General features: G+C 41.9%; 1 protein-coding gene across 1 annotated transcript in view; it reads right to left on the minus strand.

The window, feature by feature from the left end:
- Positions 1-4,718: 4,718 nt before the first annotated feature.
- Positions 4,719-16,522, minus strand: part of PKDCC (protein kinase domain containing, cytoplasmic) — a 35,937-nt gene continuing 24,133 nt past the window's right edge. Inside the window, exons 6-7 of the mRNA XM_058836335.1 lie at positions 7,554-7,727; positions 4,719-5,974 (exon numbers count right to left, since the gene is read on the minus strand). Coding sequence (XP_058692318.1) covers positions 5,889-5,974; positions 7,554-7,727 — 260 coding nt within the window. The 3' untranslated portion in view covers positions 4,719-5,888. The remainder of the gene's footprint in view (positions 5,975-7,553; positions 7,728-16,522) is intronic.

Consider the following 16,522-nt stretch of genomic DNA (forward strand, 5'->3'; position numbering starts at 1 on the left):
AAATACACCCAGTTCTATAAGTGCCATTGTGCCCCTGGTCATCTATTTGTCTGACTGGCTACTCTGCATTCCTTCTGCTCTATTTATGGAAAGCTGTAATTCATAAATACCAATTTGTACCATTGTCATCATACATGCCAGGTACTTGTAGTATTGAAAACTGGAACTTGTTCTTAGGGCATACTTGAAGCTGGCATATAGAAATAGCATTATACCTATTAAATACTATTAAATATGTGTAGAATTCATATTCTCTTCCTGGTGTTATTTATTAAATAATATGTCTTTAATTTTCTGTATCTTGTTAAAGCTTCCATCTAAAAGAAAGATAAGTCTTCGTGTTATTGTTTAAATTTCATAGAAACCTACATGTGCTCATATGGTCATGTACATATGGGAAAATCAGTGTATTTTTCCTCACTTATATGGCTCAAACATTTAGGTCCAAGAGGTAGGTTTTACTGAGTTCCTTCTCCATAGATACTTGGAAATCTAACAGTCTGATACTGTTTTACGTGAACATAAATCAAGATTAACTGATCTTCACTGTAAAATCAAGCTAAGTAAGATCAGATTCTGATTTTATCATTTCAAGTAGCCACTGGATAGTTTAGTCTTCCTTCTCAGCCTCACAGTCATTTGCTGAAAAACTGTGGTTAGCAGGGATTTTTTGTTTAAAAGCCACAATTTCCAATAAATGTGTTGTTTTCCCTCTGGCTTGACATCAAAGACAGTTTCATAATGAGAGTGGCTCCTACTGAATTATATTTCCCATCAGTTTGCAGAGAAGTGGGGCACCTATTACACAAAGGCAATTGTTGACTGTACGCAACCACAAAGGGAGGCAACACAACATCTTGTTTCCTTCACATTTTTTAAATGCACCTCTTAAGAGCATCCATTCCAATTAGGAAAAAAAATCACTTGTACTTACTTGCAAGAAACTTGTTAGAATTCAAATGTCTGTGTTGATGGAAGGACAGGGACTCTGCATGCCCTGGGAGCTCTAGAGGAGGGAAGCCCAACATGTTCCACTCCTGCTTAAAACACAGAGAGAAGAAAAAAATATATTTTCATGACCAAAAATAAAAGGAGTCAATGATCACATCTCAAAAACATTAAGCAGAGTATGACTATGAAGTCACAGAATCACAGAATGACCAGGTTGGAAGAGACCTTCAAGATCATTGAGTCCAACTGATGCCCTAAATATCTCAACTAAGCCATGGCACCAAGTGCCACATCCAGTCTGTTTTTAAACACATCCAGGGATGGTGACTCCACCACCTCCCCAGGCAAACCATTCCAATACTTCATCACCCTTTCTGTAAAAAATCTTTTCCTAATATCCAACCTATATTTCCCTTGGTGCAGCTTGAGACTGTGTCCTCTCGTTCTGTCAGTTGCTGCCTGGAGAAAGAGACCAACCCCCACATGACTACAGCCACCTTTCAGGAAGTTGTAGAGAGTGATACGGTCACCTCTGAGTCTCCTTTTCTCCAGCCTGAACAATCCCAGCTCCCCCAGCTATTCCTCACAGGGCTTGTGATCCAAGCCCTTCACTGGTCTCATTGCCTCCTCTGGATGTGCTCAAGTGTCTCAATGTCCTTCCTGAACTGAGGGGCCAGAACTGGACACAGAACTCAAGGTGTGACCTCACCAGTGCAATATATAACATCTTTATATACTGCCTGCTTTCCACCAATGTTCCTCTTCTTCTCTGAGTCTATTTTTTTTTTTTCTGCAGTCAATTGGTGAAAACTTCAGGTGAGTCTTTCAACCCAAATCTGACTTCTTTCAACACCTTTTCACATTTTGACCAAAAGGTTATGTTTTCATCAAAAAAACTTGTGAACAGTCTTGCCACTCCATTTTTTCTCTCCCCACCCCCAGTAGTAGGTAGTAGTTAAGCTTTCATAGAATTTAGTGCTAAAGAATAAAATATAAGGCTCTCCCTACCAAATCTGAACATCACTGTTCACATCATCACTGTTCATATTATTACTTCCTGACAGCCAACATAATATGATCTCTGGATATTCACTACCACCTTCCACATGCTTTGAATTACAAATCCTCTTAGTACAAGTTGATAAGGTGGATTTCAGAGGCAGGGAGAAGGTCTTCACTGTGCACCTACCATGGTCAGGTCCTGCTCCATGCGAATGTCCTTGTGGTTGCCACACTGCAGACAGTAACTTCAACAGGAAGAGCTGCCTTCCTGCCAAGTTGCTGTCCTCCCTGCCCCCTACTCCGCCCTTCCCACAAATCTCATGGGAAACTTGATCATGGCTGGCAGAAGAGCTAAGCAAAATGCCTCAGTGAAGCAGTGAGTCAGGGCAAATAACAAATAGTTGTACTACACTGAACTCCTTTATCTCATGGTGAAAGAGTACCTCCCTGACATTCTTTGCCAGCATCTCACTGCCCATCCAACCTCCTGCACTCCTTATACAAACTTACCTGAACTTCTCAGATGGAAACAGGACCCACTTGTTTTCAGGCTTTGTCTCACAGTAATGAATGCTCATGGCAGTATTACTAATTCCACCACAGATTTTTCCCAGATGTGATGTGAGTTGTGACCACCTGTTTGAAGCTGATTGCAGGGGACCTCAGCTTTCTACTTAAAAAGACACACTGAAGTTGGAGAGAAAACTCTGAAAAACAAGCTGAGATAAAGCAGTAGGCTCAGACAAGACAGAGAAAAATAGAACACAATTTTATTTTGGACTAAGTGAAGATGAAAGCTCTCGGCATGTCTCCCTGCAACTCTCAGGACATCAGGCTGAAGTTGGTTCTGCTCAGTGCTTGTTTCATTGCCTGGAGCCTGTTCTCAGTGGTGGGGCTGGAATCACCTCCTCATCAAACCATCAGGAGACAGTGGGCAGCTCCTGGAGATTCTCTGAGCCTCAGACCAGCCAGGGCTACATGGTGCTGGACTGGGCCAAACACTCAGTGCAGCCCCTTGCAGAGCTGCAGCACCCATTGCCTCACACAGCTCTCACTTCTCCAGATGAACTCAACATCCTGTTTAGCACTTCATTTTGTGCACAGGCAATTGGTTTTTCACTGAGGAAATAAGCTCTCCCTGTTCAGCATGACACGTACATAAATACGTATACACATACACACACGTGCATGTGCACACACAGACAGCAGTCATTTAAAGCCCTGTGGGTGTCTTCTTTCATATTTTACCCTGTGGCTTGAGGAAGCCAGGAAATGTAAAAAGCAGTCAAAAAGTTAGGGAAAAAACCAGATAGAAATGCCTTTTCCACAGAAAACATGAAGCAGGTCCCAGGCTGACTGGTCCAGACCTGCCAACTCACTCTGTGCCTTGCTTCCTCCTCTTCCTCCTACTCTGTTGCTTCTCAATGGTTTCCATGCCACATGTGCCAGCCAGGCACTGCTGAATCAGATCCACTGCTGCAAAAATCACTTTCTCCACATAAATTCAGAATTTTACCAGTGCTTATTACAGCTGTTAAATTTTCTTATTGTAGTATCACACCTCTGTTACTAAGATTTTAATCAGCATTTCCACTGGAAAGCCTTACTCTCAGAGTTATAAAACCTGCCTGTATAAAGTTGATTACCACTGAAATTTAAAATCCAGCTTCTTGGCTCACAGCTATGTTTCTTTCTTGCTTACATGATCTCTGTTTGCAAAAGCTGATATAAATTGGTTTGGCAACTTTGTTTAATTCTAAGGATAAACAATTCCTGACTTAAGAGGCATTTTTTTCCAGTGTGCAGAAAGTGATGGAATGAAATTATAGAAGTTGTCTACTATGACTTTAAAGTATTACCCTGGATGCCTTTTTTTTTCTTTTTTTTCTTTTATATATTGGCATTTTTTACATAGGAGTGCAACTAAAGAATTTAAATTTAAAGAATGTTTTTAAATGCTGAGTATTTTTGGAACTGTGCAGTGCTTAATGGGAAGGAAATCACAGGAGGTTAAAGACTTTCAAAATACATACCAGCACCTCAGTGCCAACAACCCATATCACTTCAATGAACTGTGCAGTACGTGTTGGCATGATTTATGCAGCAATTTTAAAAGAATCCATAGTGTTTGTTTATTACCACAGTGTGATTGATGGGTTCCTAAGTGCACAGTGACACAATCAGCTGAGCTATTACGGCTGGGAGTTTGATAATTTGTGAGTTACAGCCATTTCAGGACATCACTTCAGCCAATTGCCAGAGTCACTGGGGCATCAGTGATCTCAGAGAAACCTCAGTGAGGTGAGACCTGCTGCCAGTGGTGTCACTGTCAGACCCTCTCCCCTGCACAGCCACACTGCTGCCCGACATCCCTGACTCTCCTGCCCTGCCCCTCCCTGCCAGGGGCTGCTGCCCAGCTTCCCTTTTGGCCCAACGAGAAATTTCATCAAGTCCTGCTCTCACCATCGCCCCTTCCAAGTATAAGGGAAATATATAAAGCTGATACCAGCATAAGGCAAAGCACAGAGCAGCAAAGGCTGCTCAGGCACTGTCTGCTAACCATGCTAACCTGCTAACCATGACTCACATTGTGACAGGCAACCATAGACAAAGCCACCAAGCACTCCAGGCACCAACAGACCCTTCCCTGGGAGATGCTGGAACAACCTCAGTCCTTTATGGAAAAAATATCCCAATTTTGAGTTTACATAGAATACACTGGACTCAGGCATTTATTTGAAACACAAACACACAAAAAACAAGAATAAAAGAAATTATATTTATCTTTTATTTTTATTTTTTTACAAAAATAAACAATTTGAGAAACAAAAGCACATTTTTCCTGACTGTACAAACTACAAAACAGTATGACATTGGTCACTTCAGCATTTACTTCATTGCTTTCACTGAAAGCAAATTCTCTAGACACACCCTGCCTTTAAGATGCATTTTATATAGAATTAAGGCTAGCATTCATTTGACATCATTAAGGTCATTTACTTAATTCACTCCAAGAATCAGCAAGCGATGCCTTAGAAAACCAAGGACCTGATGATAAAAGGTACAAATAACTGCAAAATAGTCATTAAATTAGTACAGTTCAACCAGCTGGACCGCTTTGCCAGTCTGTCAAAGATGTGGCTTCCTGAACAATTCAAACTGATTCAACAACAGTCTTAAGCACAGGCTTAATTGTAAGCATATGCTTAGGCCTATCCAGCAAAGCACATGGCACTTGGGTAAGTCCCTGCCCTTTCAGTAGGACTATTCATATGCTTATGTGATTTGCTAGATTACAAAATGACTCTTTCAAATTAAAAATGAAACTTTATGATAACATTGGAAGCAAAAATGAAAATTAGTTGCAGTCTTGCAATTCTAAACATAAGCAATTCCTTCCGTTTGACAAATATGCCAGCATTGCATATTCCATAGCTTTAACACAAATGCTGATTGTCCTCAGTAACATTTGCTATTCAGCAGACAAACTGATACGCTTCAGTTCCTCTGTTGTGATTGTACGTGCCCAAATAAATATCAGTGTGGAGGATACAGGCTTCCCAGAGAAATGATCAGCTTTCATCCCTGGACACACATGTACAGGTCAGAAATGTTATGCTAACCTTGATTAGAAAAGCCAGAGCTGCCAGCTGATTTATAACTAAAATTATACTCTAACAGTGTATCATCTCTTGTACTTTGCTTTGGGTTGTTTTGTTTTCTTTTTAAATCACATTTTCAAAATCTTGTTTTATTGCACATTCATCCTGGTCATGCAGGTTATTTCTTTAAAGTTTCCTTTAGCACTCTATAGATTAGAATGAGTAATAGTGCAATTATTTCTCCGGCCACAGCTGCCTTCTACCTAACAGCTGCCTATATTTATACACAAACAGCTCTTATCACTCACGTGTCAGACTGAGCCATTTTAGGTGTCAGTCTGTCACCTTCACATATGTTATCTTGTCAGGATCAGGCACAATATGATTTGAGGCCATCTTGAAGAAGACAAGCTGCCGACCTGCATTGAATAGGAAAGGAGGGGAAGGAGAAAATATTTAGAAGTGATGAGCAAAAGGTTGCCTACCTTAATATACTGACATTTCAAATTCTTCACACTTCAACCTATGCATTCTTCAAGCCATGCAAGACTCTCTTAACTTCAGCTGGTATAAACCTGAACTGTTTTTGTCTAAAATGACACCAAAGTTCCCCTGGTTTTGGTATCTGTACTCTTACCTAATTACAGTCAAGATACAGCCGTGCACAGCTAACATAGTAAATGAAGGAAAGGTATGAAGATTTTAATACAAATTCCATGTGGTCTTTAAAAGAGTATTTTGAGACTCCCATTGATAAGAAAAGGCTTGAGTTCCAGGCTTACATGAAGGACATTTGTTTGATTGTACAGAAGCAGAATCATATTTGCACACTTGATCTTTACAAAACTGATCAGTGCAATGTATATTAAACATGACTTTCTCTGAAACAGCTCTTGTTGATTGCTTTGTAGCTCTGGGCTTTAAACAAGCTGTAATGAGGTTTCTGGTCCTCAGACAAAAAGCAGCAGCAAGTGACAACAGCCTGGGTAGCATAAGGCACCTGCTGAATGTATATCCAAGGCCAGTGGGGGCTGAATTTGGCAAGGTTTCTTTCTTTGGTATCTGTGGGAGCCACAGCACAGCTCTTCTATCTCCCCACACTCACTGACCTGGCACCTTATTCACATTCCTGCCTCCCAATGAGCTCCTGCTGCCTCCCAGACCTTCAAAATCACTGCCTTTCCTTGCAGCAAAGACCACAGAGATACACTCCATCATCTGCTGTACTTCTGTCTTCCCTCTCTAAACCCGAGAAAATCAAATGCTATTTGCTCCCAGCCTGCATCCCTAGGGGGCTCCCAGAACACTACTTTCTTTAAAAGTATCACATGGCAAATAGGATGCCTCAACTGCTGAGCAAAGGTTTCTGAGGTTCTGAGCTGCAGGTTTCAAGGACTCAAGTGCTCGTGCATTAGGAATGATATGGCAAAGGGAATGACAAATCAGACTACAAATATTGCTGCTAAGTCCCATTTGCTTTTAATATTGCAACCTGAGATAGGAGCTGCTATAAGCTTCCTATGAATTCCCCTGAGCCAGAATAAATACTTTTTTAGTGTACTTATTAACTTCAATATTCCAGCTACAGATAGTCTGACATGATGACCTAGTAGTCACTGGTGAGCCATAGACAAGGTTAACAGAAATTAGTTTTTTCTTGGTTCCATGGAAGTCCCTGTTAACACCTCCCAGAAGCACAAAAATGCAAAAGAAAAACATTTCAGATCCTGTGGTTTGGTAACCTGGAGTCCACATGCTTAGCCCTCTAGTGTCAGCTCTTGTGAGCCTGTCTGTACTTTCTGCTCCCCTGACAGCTGGCAAAGCCTCACCAAAAAGAAGCTGCCTGAGCTGAACATTCAGAAACTACCTCACTTCTAGATGCTGCTGGTGGCTCCCACAGCCCAGCACAACACACTCCCCAAGCTGTATTAAAACACTTAGAGCAGCCAGAAGAGGTGACTCAGCTGCTGCTTCTGCTCCACAGCATCCAGGACCTACCTGTCCAAGTCGTCTGGTTAGTTAGGACAAAAGCTTTGCACTGGGAGTAGCTGTCACAGATCTCAATGGCTTCGTTGACATCAAACACGGAGAGGAGACAGCCCTTGTGATGGTAGGATGGCCAGCATCTGTAGTTCTCATCAGGAATAAAGGCTTCAGGCACCCGTCTGTACTCTGCAAATCAGAGCAATGCAGTCATTTGAAAGCTCCAGTAAACTGGTTGTTTTTAACAGGCAAAGTTTATTAGAACAGCTTAGGAGCAGGATATATGACGGAAAAGCTGACAGTTTAGACTGTACCAGCTCTGGTTTACTCCCAAATGTGTTTATAGCTCTGCACCTTACTTTCCTTTTCCTTTCCTCCTTTCTTCTTCTCACCTTTTTCTCCACAAAGCGTCTGTAAATAAACAGTCTGTGCACAAAACCCCTTCCCCTTCCCCACTGCGGAGGCGAGGCTTTGGTTTTATTAGGAGTTTTACAGGAAGAATGTCCCATTGAATAAACAGCATCCACTTGAATGAACTGACTCACTGTCCTACTTCTCAACAGTGAGCAGGATTGTCGGGGTGAGACCTGACCAGGCGTTCCCAGCCCTCCCTCTCCCTCAGAAGAGCATGCTATTTTTCTCTGGCTCCTTTAGAGAAGGAAGAAAAGACAGGCTTTTAATTAAGCAAACTTTTTTTGCTTGCTCAGATTAGGACAAAAGAGGAGTCGCTTGATGGGCCTCTGAAGAGAAGGGGGAGGAAAAGTAGCGGGAGCATGTCAGCGTGGTCCTCGCCCAGCGCCTCCGCGCTGCCCCACCGACTGCTCCTCTCCCTTGGCTGCCGTTCAGTCTCACTTGCCTTTATGAGCTGCCTCTTGTTCTCTGTTCACAGCGCCTCTCACTTTCCCAGCCACTAACGGGGCTTTCTCTAATGAATGCATCAGCAAATTCAACTGATCATTTATAAACATTTCTATTTAGCCTCCAGACGCACAAATTAATGGTTCCCTCCTGTCTCTCCTCCCCATGTCCTATTCAAAAAACTAAATACATTCTATATTTCTTCTAATTGTATCTATTATGGAAACCAGAGCTGCCTGCCCCGACTCACAGCCTATTCTTAAGTCACTTTGGTTCAGGCATTTTCTGCCTGGGTCTGCTGATTCAGTCTGCTAATATTTCATACAGCACATTGTACGAACACCACCAAGTCAAAGGCGAGTGTGTCTGCTAGTCCAAACTGCCAGTATTTCAACTGGGAAGAGAAGTGCACATTCACAAGTGCTCATTCTCACCACACAGTCTGAAACAGTGGGAAACAAATGTAGTAAATACACTCTATTTTAAGCCTTAGCTCATTAAAAGTATCACAAGAAACATTCCCAAACAAGAAGCAAAATCAGAGCTGATCATGCTCCAGTTAAATCAAAAGCAAGAAAGTTTTCTTAATTCAGAAAATGCAGATTCATGCACAAGAAGAAAAAAAATTCAAAATGTAGTTCTACATTATGGCCAGTCATTTCTCCATGAGAAATATTTATGCATTTCTTCTGAAGAGAAGTCAGAGCATAAATCAAACCAATGGTGAGGTAAAAGTCCCTTTTTCCCCAGTTTCTGTATCAACTGTAGTGTAACAATAATGGAACGTAACAGAATACTGTCTTATGTCCACATGGCAACTGCTGAGTATTGATTTGGACCTCACAGCCTAGAACAGTAAAATGATGTGCACAAATTAAAAGCACAAGAAAAATCAATTCCCTGGAGTTAGCACCATATATAACCACTTGTATCAGCATACATGCTACATTGACTGGATACAAAATGTGATTATCCACAGCTCCTCTCTGCAGGGCACAGAATTGTCACCTCACACTGCACTGTGCCGAGCCCCACGCCACAGAGGACATTCACAGAAGGGTGGTCCTTGCTGTGGCAGCAGGAGATGAAGCATCTGCCTGATTTTCAGTGACAGCAGGGAGCGTGTCCCAGCCCTTGCCGAGGGCACTTTGAGAGTCTGACAGGCTCCACGCCGGGGCTGGGAGGAAGTTGCAGCATCCCTCAGCACACCATGACAGCACTAAGACAGCAGTCCTGCATCATATCACCTATTTTGCTTCACACAAGGGAGAAGCCCACCTTGAGAAATTTAATATTTAAATTATTTCAATATTTCAATTCCTCTGAGCACAGATATGTTTCCTAATAGCACTTAATATAGCACTTCCCTTCTCCTCAGCACTGCTCCCAATACAGCTCTCAGGGGTTAGACTTTCAGCTGACATACACAGACTTCAAAAGACCAGCAGTGATTTACATGACCTGAGGATAAAGTTCTCCCTTTCCCTTGCCTTTTTCAAGGTGACCAAGCCTGGTAAATCATCTGGGCAGCTCAGACACATTAATCAACAGAGCTGGGCCAGCAGTAACTGCGGTGGCAAGGTCCTGGTTTGAGTGTTCAAGTGAGGACAGAAACAGCCATGCCAGGATGGTCTCACCATGCAGCAGAGCTCTGTGGCTGTCCTTTCTCTCCTTGCTGCTCCCTGCCAGTTCCTGGACAAGGGAAAGCCACCACTGTCTCCAGTGACTCATGGGAACATACAGGAACGTGTGTGACACAGATGCAAAGAGCATTTTCCTTTGGCTGTGAGATCACCAAGCACCACAGTGGAAACACAGCCACTCAAATCTAAGAGAAAGCACACAGTCACATGGGCTCCACAAGGGCAAACTCTCAAACTCTGGCAGGGCCTCCAACTGGCACAGGCCACTGGATACCTGCAGTCTGGAGACTGAACCTGTGCTGCCTGCAGGGAGGAGAGTGCGATGCAGTGAGAGGGAAAGGCAGGAAGGCAGCCCCTCTCTCCCCTTGCATGGCAAGCAGCAGCACTGGCTGCCTGGGAGTGCCTCCCCTTAGGAGCATCCCAATGGGAAGGCAGCCACAAGGAGCAGAGAGAAAGGTACACAATGGCACTGCGCCCTGGTTCCTGCTCACACACCAGCCAGGCACTCCTGCTTGCCCTGGAAAGCCAACATGGGACCTCCTCTCAAACTGTTACAGTCAGAACTGATCAGAAACTCATTGCAACACCAGCCAGATGGTGGTCTAAGCAAACTGCACTTCTCTTCAAAACTCACTCAACTCCAGCAGAGCAAAGCAGCTGCCTTGCCCATTTGCATGGCAAAGGCAAGTATCCGTGGAATCTCTTACTTTCATGGTGTCAATTTAGGAAGCTTACCATTTAGCTCCTATTTGTATGAGTTGTGAAGAAACACACTCCTCTCCTATGAACTATAAGAACCTCCTGAAGGATGCTCCTCCACTGAGATGTGTCCCAGCCATGACATTAGGTCCAACCCTCATGAGAGCTGGGCTTCCCCTACACCTTTAAATTGAACACCACAGTGCAGTTACTCAATTAAGCAGTACTCCAGTGGTTAAAAGACAGCTCCAGCTCAAGGTTTTGTCCTGCCAAGACCTGAAACTTGCTTAAATGGAGTCCTTGGAATTTGAAGGCTCACAGCAGTAAATCACATCATAAAAAGGTCAAAGTTCTGGTCAATTTCCAGACTAATGGTGTTTAAAAGCAATAAATGCTTGCCTAATACTATAAATGCAGCCATAAATTTACACTTTTGCATACATACACATGGCTTGACAGAGAGTACATAAAGTCTATCAAGGTAACGGCAAGGAACAGATCAGAGAAATGCAAGGCATCCCTACCGGTATCAGCAGCAAAATAATCCTCTCCTTTATCTATTAATTTTGTGAGGATTGAAGCAAATAAATGCAATGCAGTAAGCCTGATCTTGATGTCACTTACAATGCATTTAGTCCAGAGTTTAACACAGAGGAGGTAATAGAAGAGCTCACAATTAGATAGGGTCTACTCCAAAACATTTTTTCTTGTAAACATTTTGGAACTTCAAGATACCTTGCTATGCTGAATCCAGGCAATCCCCAAAAGTCTTGTTTTGTGATGGATTTTATTGTTTTAAATATTTTTACAAGGTTGTTCTGATCAATCAAAACATGCTGCTTTGATCAGGCCAAAATCTTAGAAGTTTCTTAGCGTGTTAGCCACATCCCCATGATGGCCACAGTGATCCTCCAACCAAGATCACTCATTATGACAAGAGAGGCATCTTTAAAAGCAATCTGCAGCATCATTGACCAGTGCAAGAGCTATATAAAAAAGCCAATGCTTTAAATTCCTATTCTATTTTTTTTCCATCAAAAACCACCTGCATTGTCCCAAAGCCGACTACAATCTATAAACATACTCATTTTCACTGTACTAGACTGAATCACATAAAGAGCTCCACAAGTATATAATAAACTATGTGAAACCGCCTGTGGTTTCCCCCCTTTTAGCCTGTCTGAGTCACCCTAAATCTGATTTTAATCAGTCCTAATGACCGTTTATTTCAGCCACAGCAGCCAGACTGCATTTTTACTACCAACTCCAGCTACTTATTGGAGATTTGCCCAGTTGTCTTATCACCTGCCAATACACTGTGGGTCAATGACAGAGACACAACCATGTTCATCCTTGAGAGAAAAGTCATGTTGCTCCTCTTTCTCCCTCCTTTTTTCTTCCAGTCTCAGGAAGAACACTGGCAGTCAGCTCTGGAATTGCTTTTGATTGCTTTCGTCATGAGTAAGCAGAAAGAGCCCGGTCTTGCCAATATCAGCAAAAAGTGGTATTGAGCAGTGTTTTGCTCTACAAACAATCCCCTCTGATTCCAAGGGAGCTTTTGGAGAACAGTATTGGATCCAAAATAGACAATAATACACTGATGTTTTTAGTACGCTTCATTTTACGCTGAACTTTTCCTCATGTTCCAATAGCTCTCATTTAAACACACTTCTGACAACAGGCCCCGCAAAGCACCCTGCAAAGTTTGCTACAAAGAGCGACTTTTTGGTGTGCCTGAGGAAACGAGAGGGCAGGCCTGTCCCGCAGGCCTCTGCTTTCAATCAGCCCTGACGCATCCCAACTGTTTGGAAAGACAGGCTGGCCTGGCAGGACACAGCTTTGCAGTCAGACAGGAGCTAGCCCTGATCTTTTGGGGAGTGTTTCCGTCCTCTGGCAGTTTCCTGCACACGGGCTGGGAGCGAGCCCTTGTCGCTTTTTATGCGCTTCCATTGTGCTCGCAGTAGAGCCACATTTAAACTGGTATGCAGGCTGTCACCGAAACACAAATAAATTTTGAGAAGAACGACATGTTCCCTTGCATTTTATTCCTGTTAACATGACACAGCTGGAACATTTTTCCTGCCTCGTGCCCAACATCCCAGGGAGCTGTTCCATACCCACAGCCACCTCTGTGGTACACACCAATTTACCAAAGGCAACGAACCCAAAATGTCCTACAGACACTTAAACGTTGCATGTGATCCACTCGATCATAAAAACAATAATGCTGGTGATGGACAAGGCAGAGGTTGCCTAGGGCTACATGTTGGGGAATTTAAGCTTGAAGATAGGTGCCCACAGGATTTATAAAAGACACCGTTTAGTGTTCTGGCAGGGAATTGAGGACCTCAGCAGAAAGTATTTTGCTGTGCAGTGCCAAGTTGGACAGGGAGAAGTTTAGCAACAGCAGAACACATTGCTCAGGGAGCAGGGAAATGGTTTGCACAGTGGTGGAGATACAAGTGAGTGGTGACTGCACAGCTGCACAGACCCACTGAGCTGCCAGTGCCACATGGGTGCAAAGGAACCAGCTCCTCTATTCCTGTGTGCTGGGATTGCCTGGCTCCTGGTGTGCGAGCCCTCCAAGCAAGGTAGGCTGTAAAGGGAGACTTTCTGTCCTGTGCACCTTTCCTCCTCAGCCCTGAGGGCTCTGGGAAAGGGACACCAGAGGCACACGTACAAAAATAATCAAAAAATTATAAAGCTGATAAGATTTATTATATTATGATAGAGTAGGAATTTGGGCTCCAGTTTGTAAAGTGATTTTAATAATTCTTGGGTGGATTTACAATTTCCTAAACAGGTTGCTATAGTGACCATGCAGAATATTTTTTTCAAAACACTGCTGTACTGTAAATATTTACATATAGCATAATCCTGCCAAATTGTCTTGAGACAAAGGAAAACACAACGTGTCTTTGCTTTATGTCCAGCCTTCCAGCTTTTTTAGCTTTGAAAATGTGCTTTCAGCTAACAACAGCAGCTAATTACAGCTTTCTGCGGGCTTGCACACCTCCAGATCTAATAATGGGTCATTTATTAGCTTTAATGAATAACAAAGCTATCCAATTTATGAGCGTTAGCTGATTTCACGCATTTCTGAGTAAATTCTGAGTTCACTGAAGGGCTGGGGCTTAGCTCAAGGGCCAGATACTCTGTACAAATCACTGTCACTTGACTGAAGTAATAAAAATGTTGATACTGGGGCATGACTTTACTGATGAACATCAGTAATTTTTTTATAGTCTCCTTAATCTGGATAATTAATGGAATGATTTAATCATTTTTAGATAACATATGCCAGAAGAAATACATGGTTCCTGTTTTAATTCACATTCTTCTGGATTCCAGCAAGAGAGGCCAACAGCCAATAGAATAGAAAATCATTTGTTCCTGGTGTTGTTTTAAATGCTGCAATGTTCCCATATCAACATGAACAGCAGCGTGATTTATGATTGCAGAACACATACACAGCTATCAAATGTCTCCCACGCCTCTACTCTAGGATACTAAACCAAAGTCCAGAGCATAATATAATTTACAGCACTATAAAATCTTTACAACTGAAGCACAGTGAAAGCTTAATATCCAAGACCTTCTGTAATATGACTATGTCATCTTGTTAAACTTTATTTATGGGAACACTAGGGCTGACGAGAACTTTCTTCATGTCACTTCCCTACTGCTTATCAATATCACCTTTCTCACTTTGTGGTGTTCATAGGAGGAGGTCTTCCTTTCAAAAACATAAGTTCACATAGATAACACACTGTTTCCTCAATGTTAATGTTTTAGTTATGGCCTTACGTGACTTGCCCAAGATCATGATCTTGTCTTTCCTAGTATGAATTTACAATGCGCTATCCAAGATAATGCATAATTCCAAGCATTTAAGACCTAAGACAAATTCTGAAGCACCATTACCTGAACCTTCTGTAGTTTCTTTTCAAAAACAAATGGAAACAAAACTTAAAATTCTTGGATCTGAATTCCCCTCCCATTCTTTTAGGATTTCAAAATAGATTGTGCACCAGAAAGGCCTTATTTCTTTACAAACCTTTACGTGCCAGGAGACTGGCATCACAAATTCTTGTCATTTCTACTATTTGTGAGAGCAAAAGTCCCAGGAGTGAGTCGCCTTGTGAGATTCCTATCATCTGGAGCAAAATGGATGCAAACATGTGCCTACCCCATCTTGGCACCCATTGGGGTATGAATGAAAAACTGATTAACTCTGATCTGGCCTCAGAACCAAATGATCATCTTAAATTTTATCTTAACTTAGCACTGGGCTAAAAAACACCCTTCTTGAACTTTCTCTATGCTGCAGAGCAACACAGAAAACATTTTATAAAATCATGCAACCTTAAAATTTTTTTTTCCTAACAGGCCCAAAGCAGGAGCTCAACCTACAGCTTGGAAAAATATTCCAGTTGTTCCTTTTCATCCCTGTCTACCCTCTAACAAGATCTATATAAAATATTCCACCTGCTCAGCTGTTCAGCCTTGGTTTCAATGGCAAGGATGCAATCTTAGCTGGGAACATCCTGCCAGTAAAAGAAGCCGATTACCTGGACACCACTCCCTTCCAGGACAGCTGTCACCCTCTCTTGCAACTCCACTGTACCACAGGAGAATTCCTCATTCCATTATCTCCAAATAAATTCTAATTAAAAATTTCTAATTCCATAATGAATTTTAAAAATTCATTCCAACACAATATTAGTATTAAATATCAGTCAAGTGTAAGTTGAGGATAGCTTATGGCTGGAATTAAAATGATAAAAGTGGGTATGTAGGCACATTTTAACTCTCATGATATGACTTCTTCCTATTTGTGTGGCAAGGAAATGGAGTCTTAAAATAGAAATAAATTACAACACCTTTTCTATTTTGTTAAAGTGGCCTTAGAACAAACTAGAAACAGGCCTGCACATCTTAAAGGCATGGCAGTTAAGTCTGAGAACTCATCTAATCTAAGTATAATTTCTAGTAAGCTACCAAATTCCTCAGGCTTGTCCCTGCTTGAGAACATTTTCCTATCAAGGAATTCAACATTACACTCATAGTATTTAATGTACATTATCCAGTACATTACACAAAGCATCTAAAGATTTTCAATATCTTTGGTCACACTGCGAAGTGCCTAAGTCCATTAGCAGTGTCCTGCAAATAAAACAAGCTCCTTGCAGAGCAGGGCATTATCAACCATGAACATGGGTGTAGCAGATTCTGTGTTAGGTTATTCAGGATTCTACATAATTTAACGAACACAAAAATGTGTAATTATTAAAGTAGCTAAATATGCACGGAGCTCTGCTTCATATCAGTGGAAACCTGTACTGATACATTGACTACTGCTGTCCAAAGCTTCTCTCTTGTGAGTCTTTATAAACATGACAGACCTCTAAAATTCAAAAACTTCACCTCATCCTGATACAGCAATGAAATCTGGAATCAACCAGCATCACAGAACAACTTCAGCTCTCCTGGCACTTCTTCAACAATGGACATGTTTGTGCTATTGATTGTACTGCTGAAAATAATTTTGCTGTGTTGACAGGTATCACTCAGCACAGATTGTGATGAAAAGCTGAAAATTAGAAAGTTAAATGAACACCTGCTACAATTTTCCTGCCAATTTTACAACAAAATAAATATTGAATTATTCTGATAAGTGGGTCAAATTCATCCCTGGTATCATGGCCCTTTGAGGTTAACAGAGCTACAATCATAATGAATTTGGCTCCTGTGTCTCTTTCACTGAGCAAATGTTTCACTGAA

The sequence above is a fragment of the Poecile atricapillus genome, chromosome 3 (assembly GCF_030490865.1).
Source record: "Poecile atricapillus isolate bPoeAtr1 chromosome 3, bPoeAtr1.hap1, whole genome shotgun sequence".
Lineage (NCBI taxonomy): Eukaryota > Metazoa > Chordata > Aves > Passeriformes > Paridae > Poecile > Poecile atricapillus.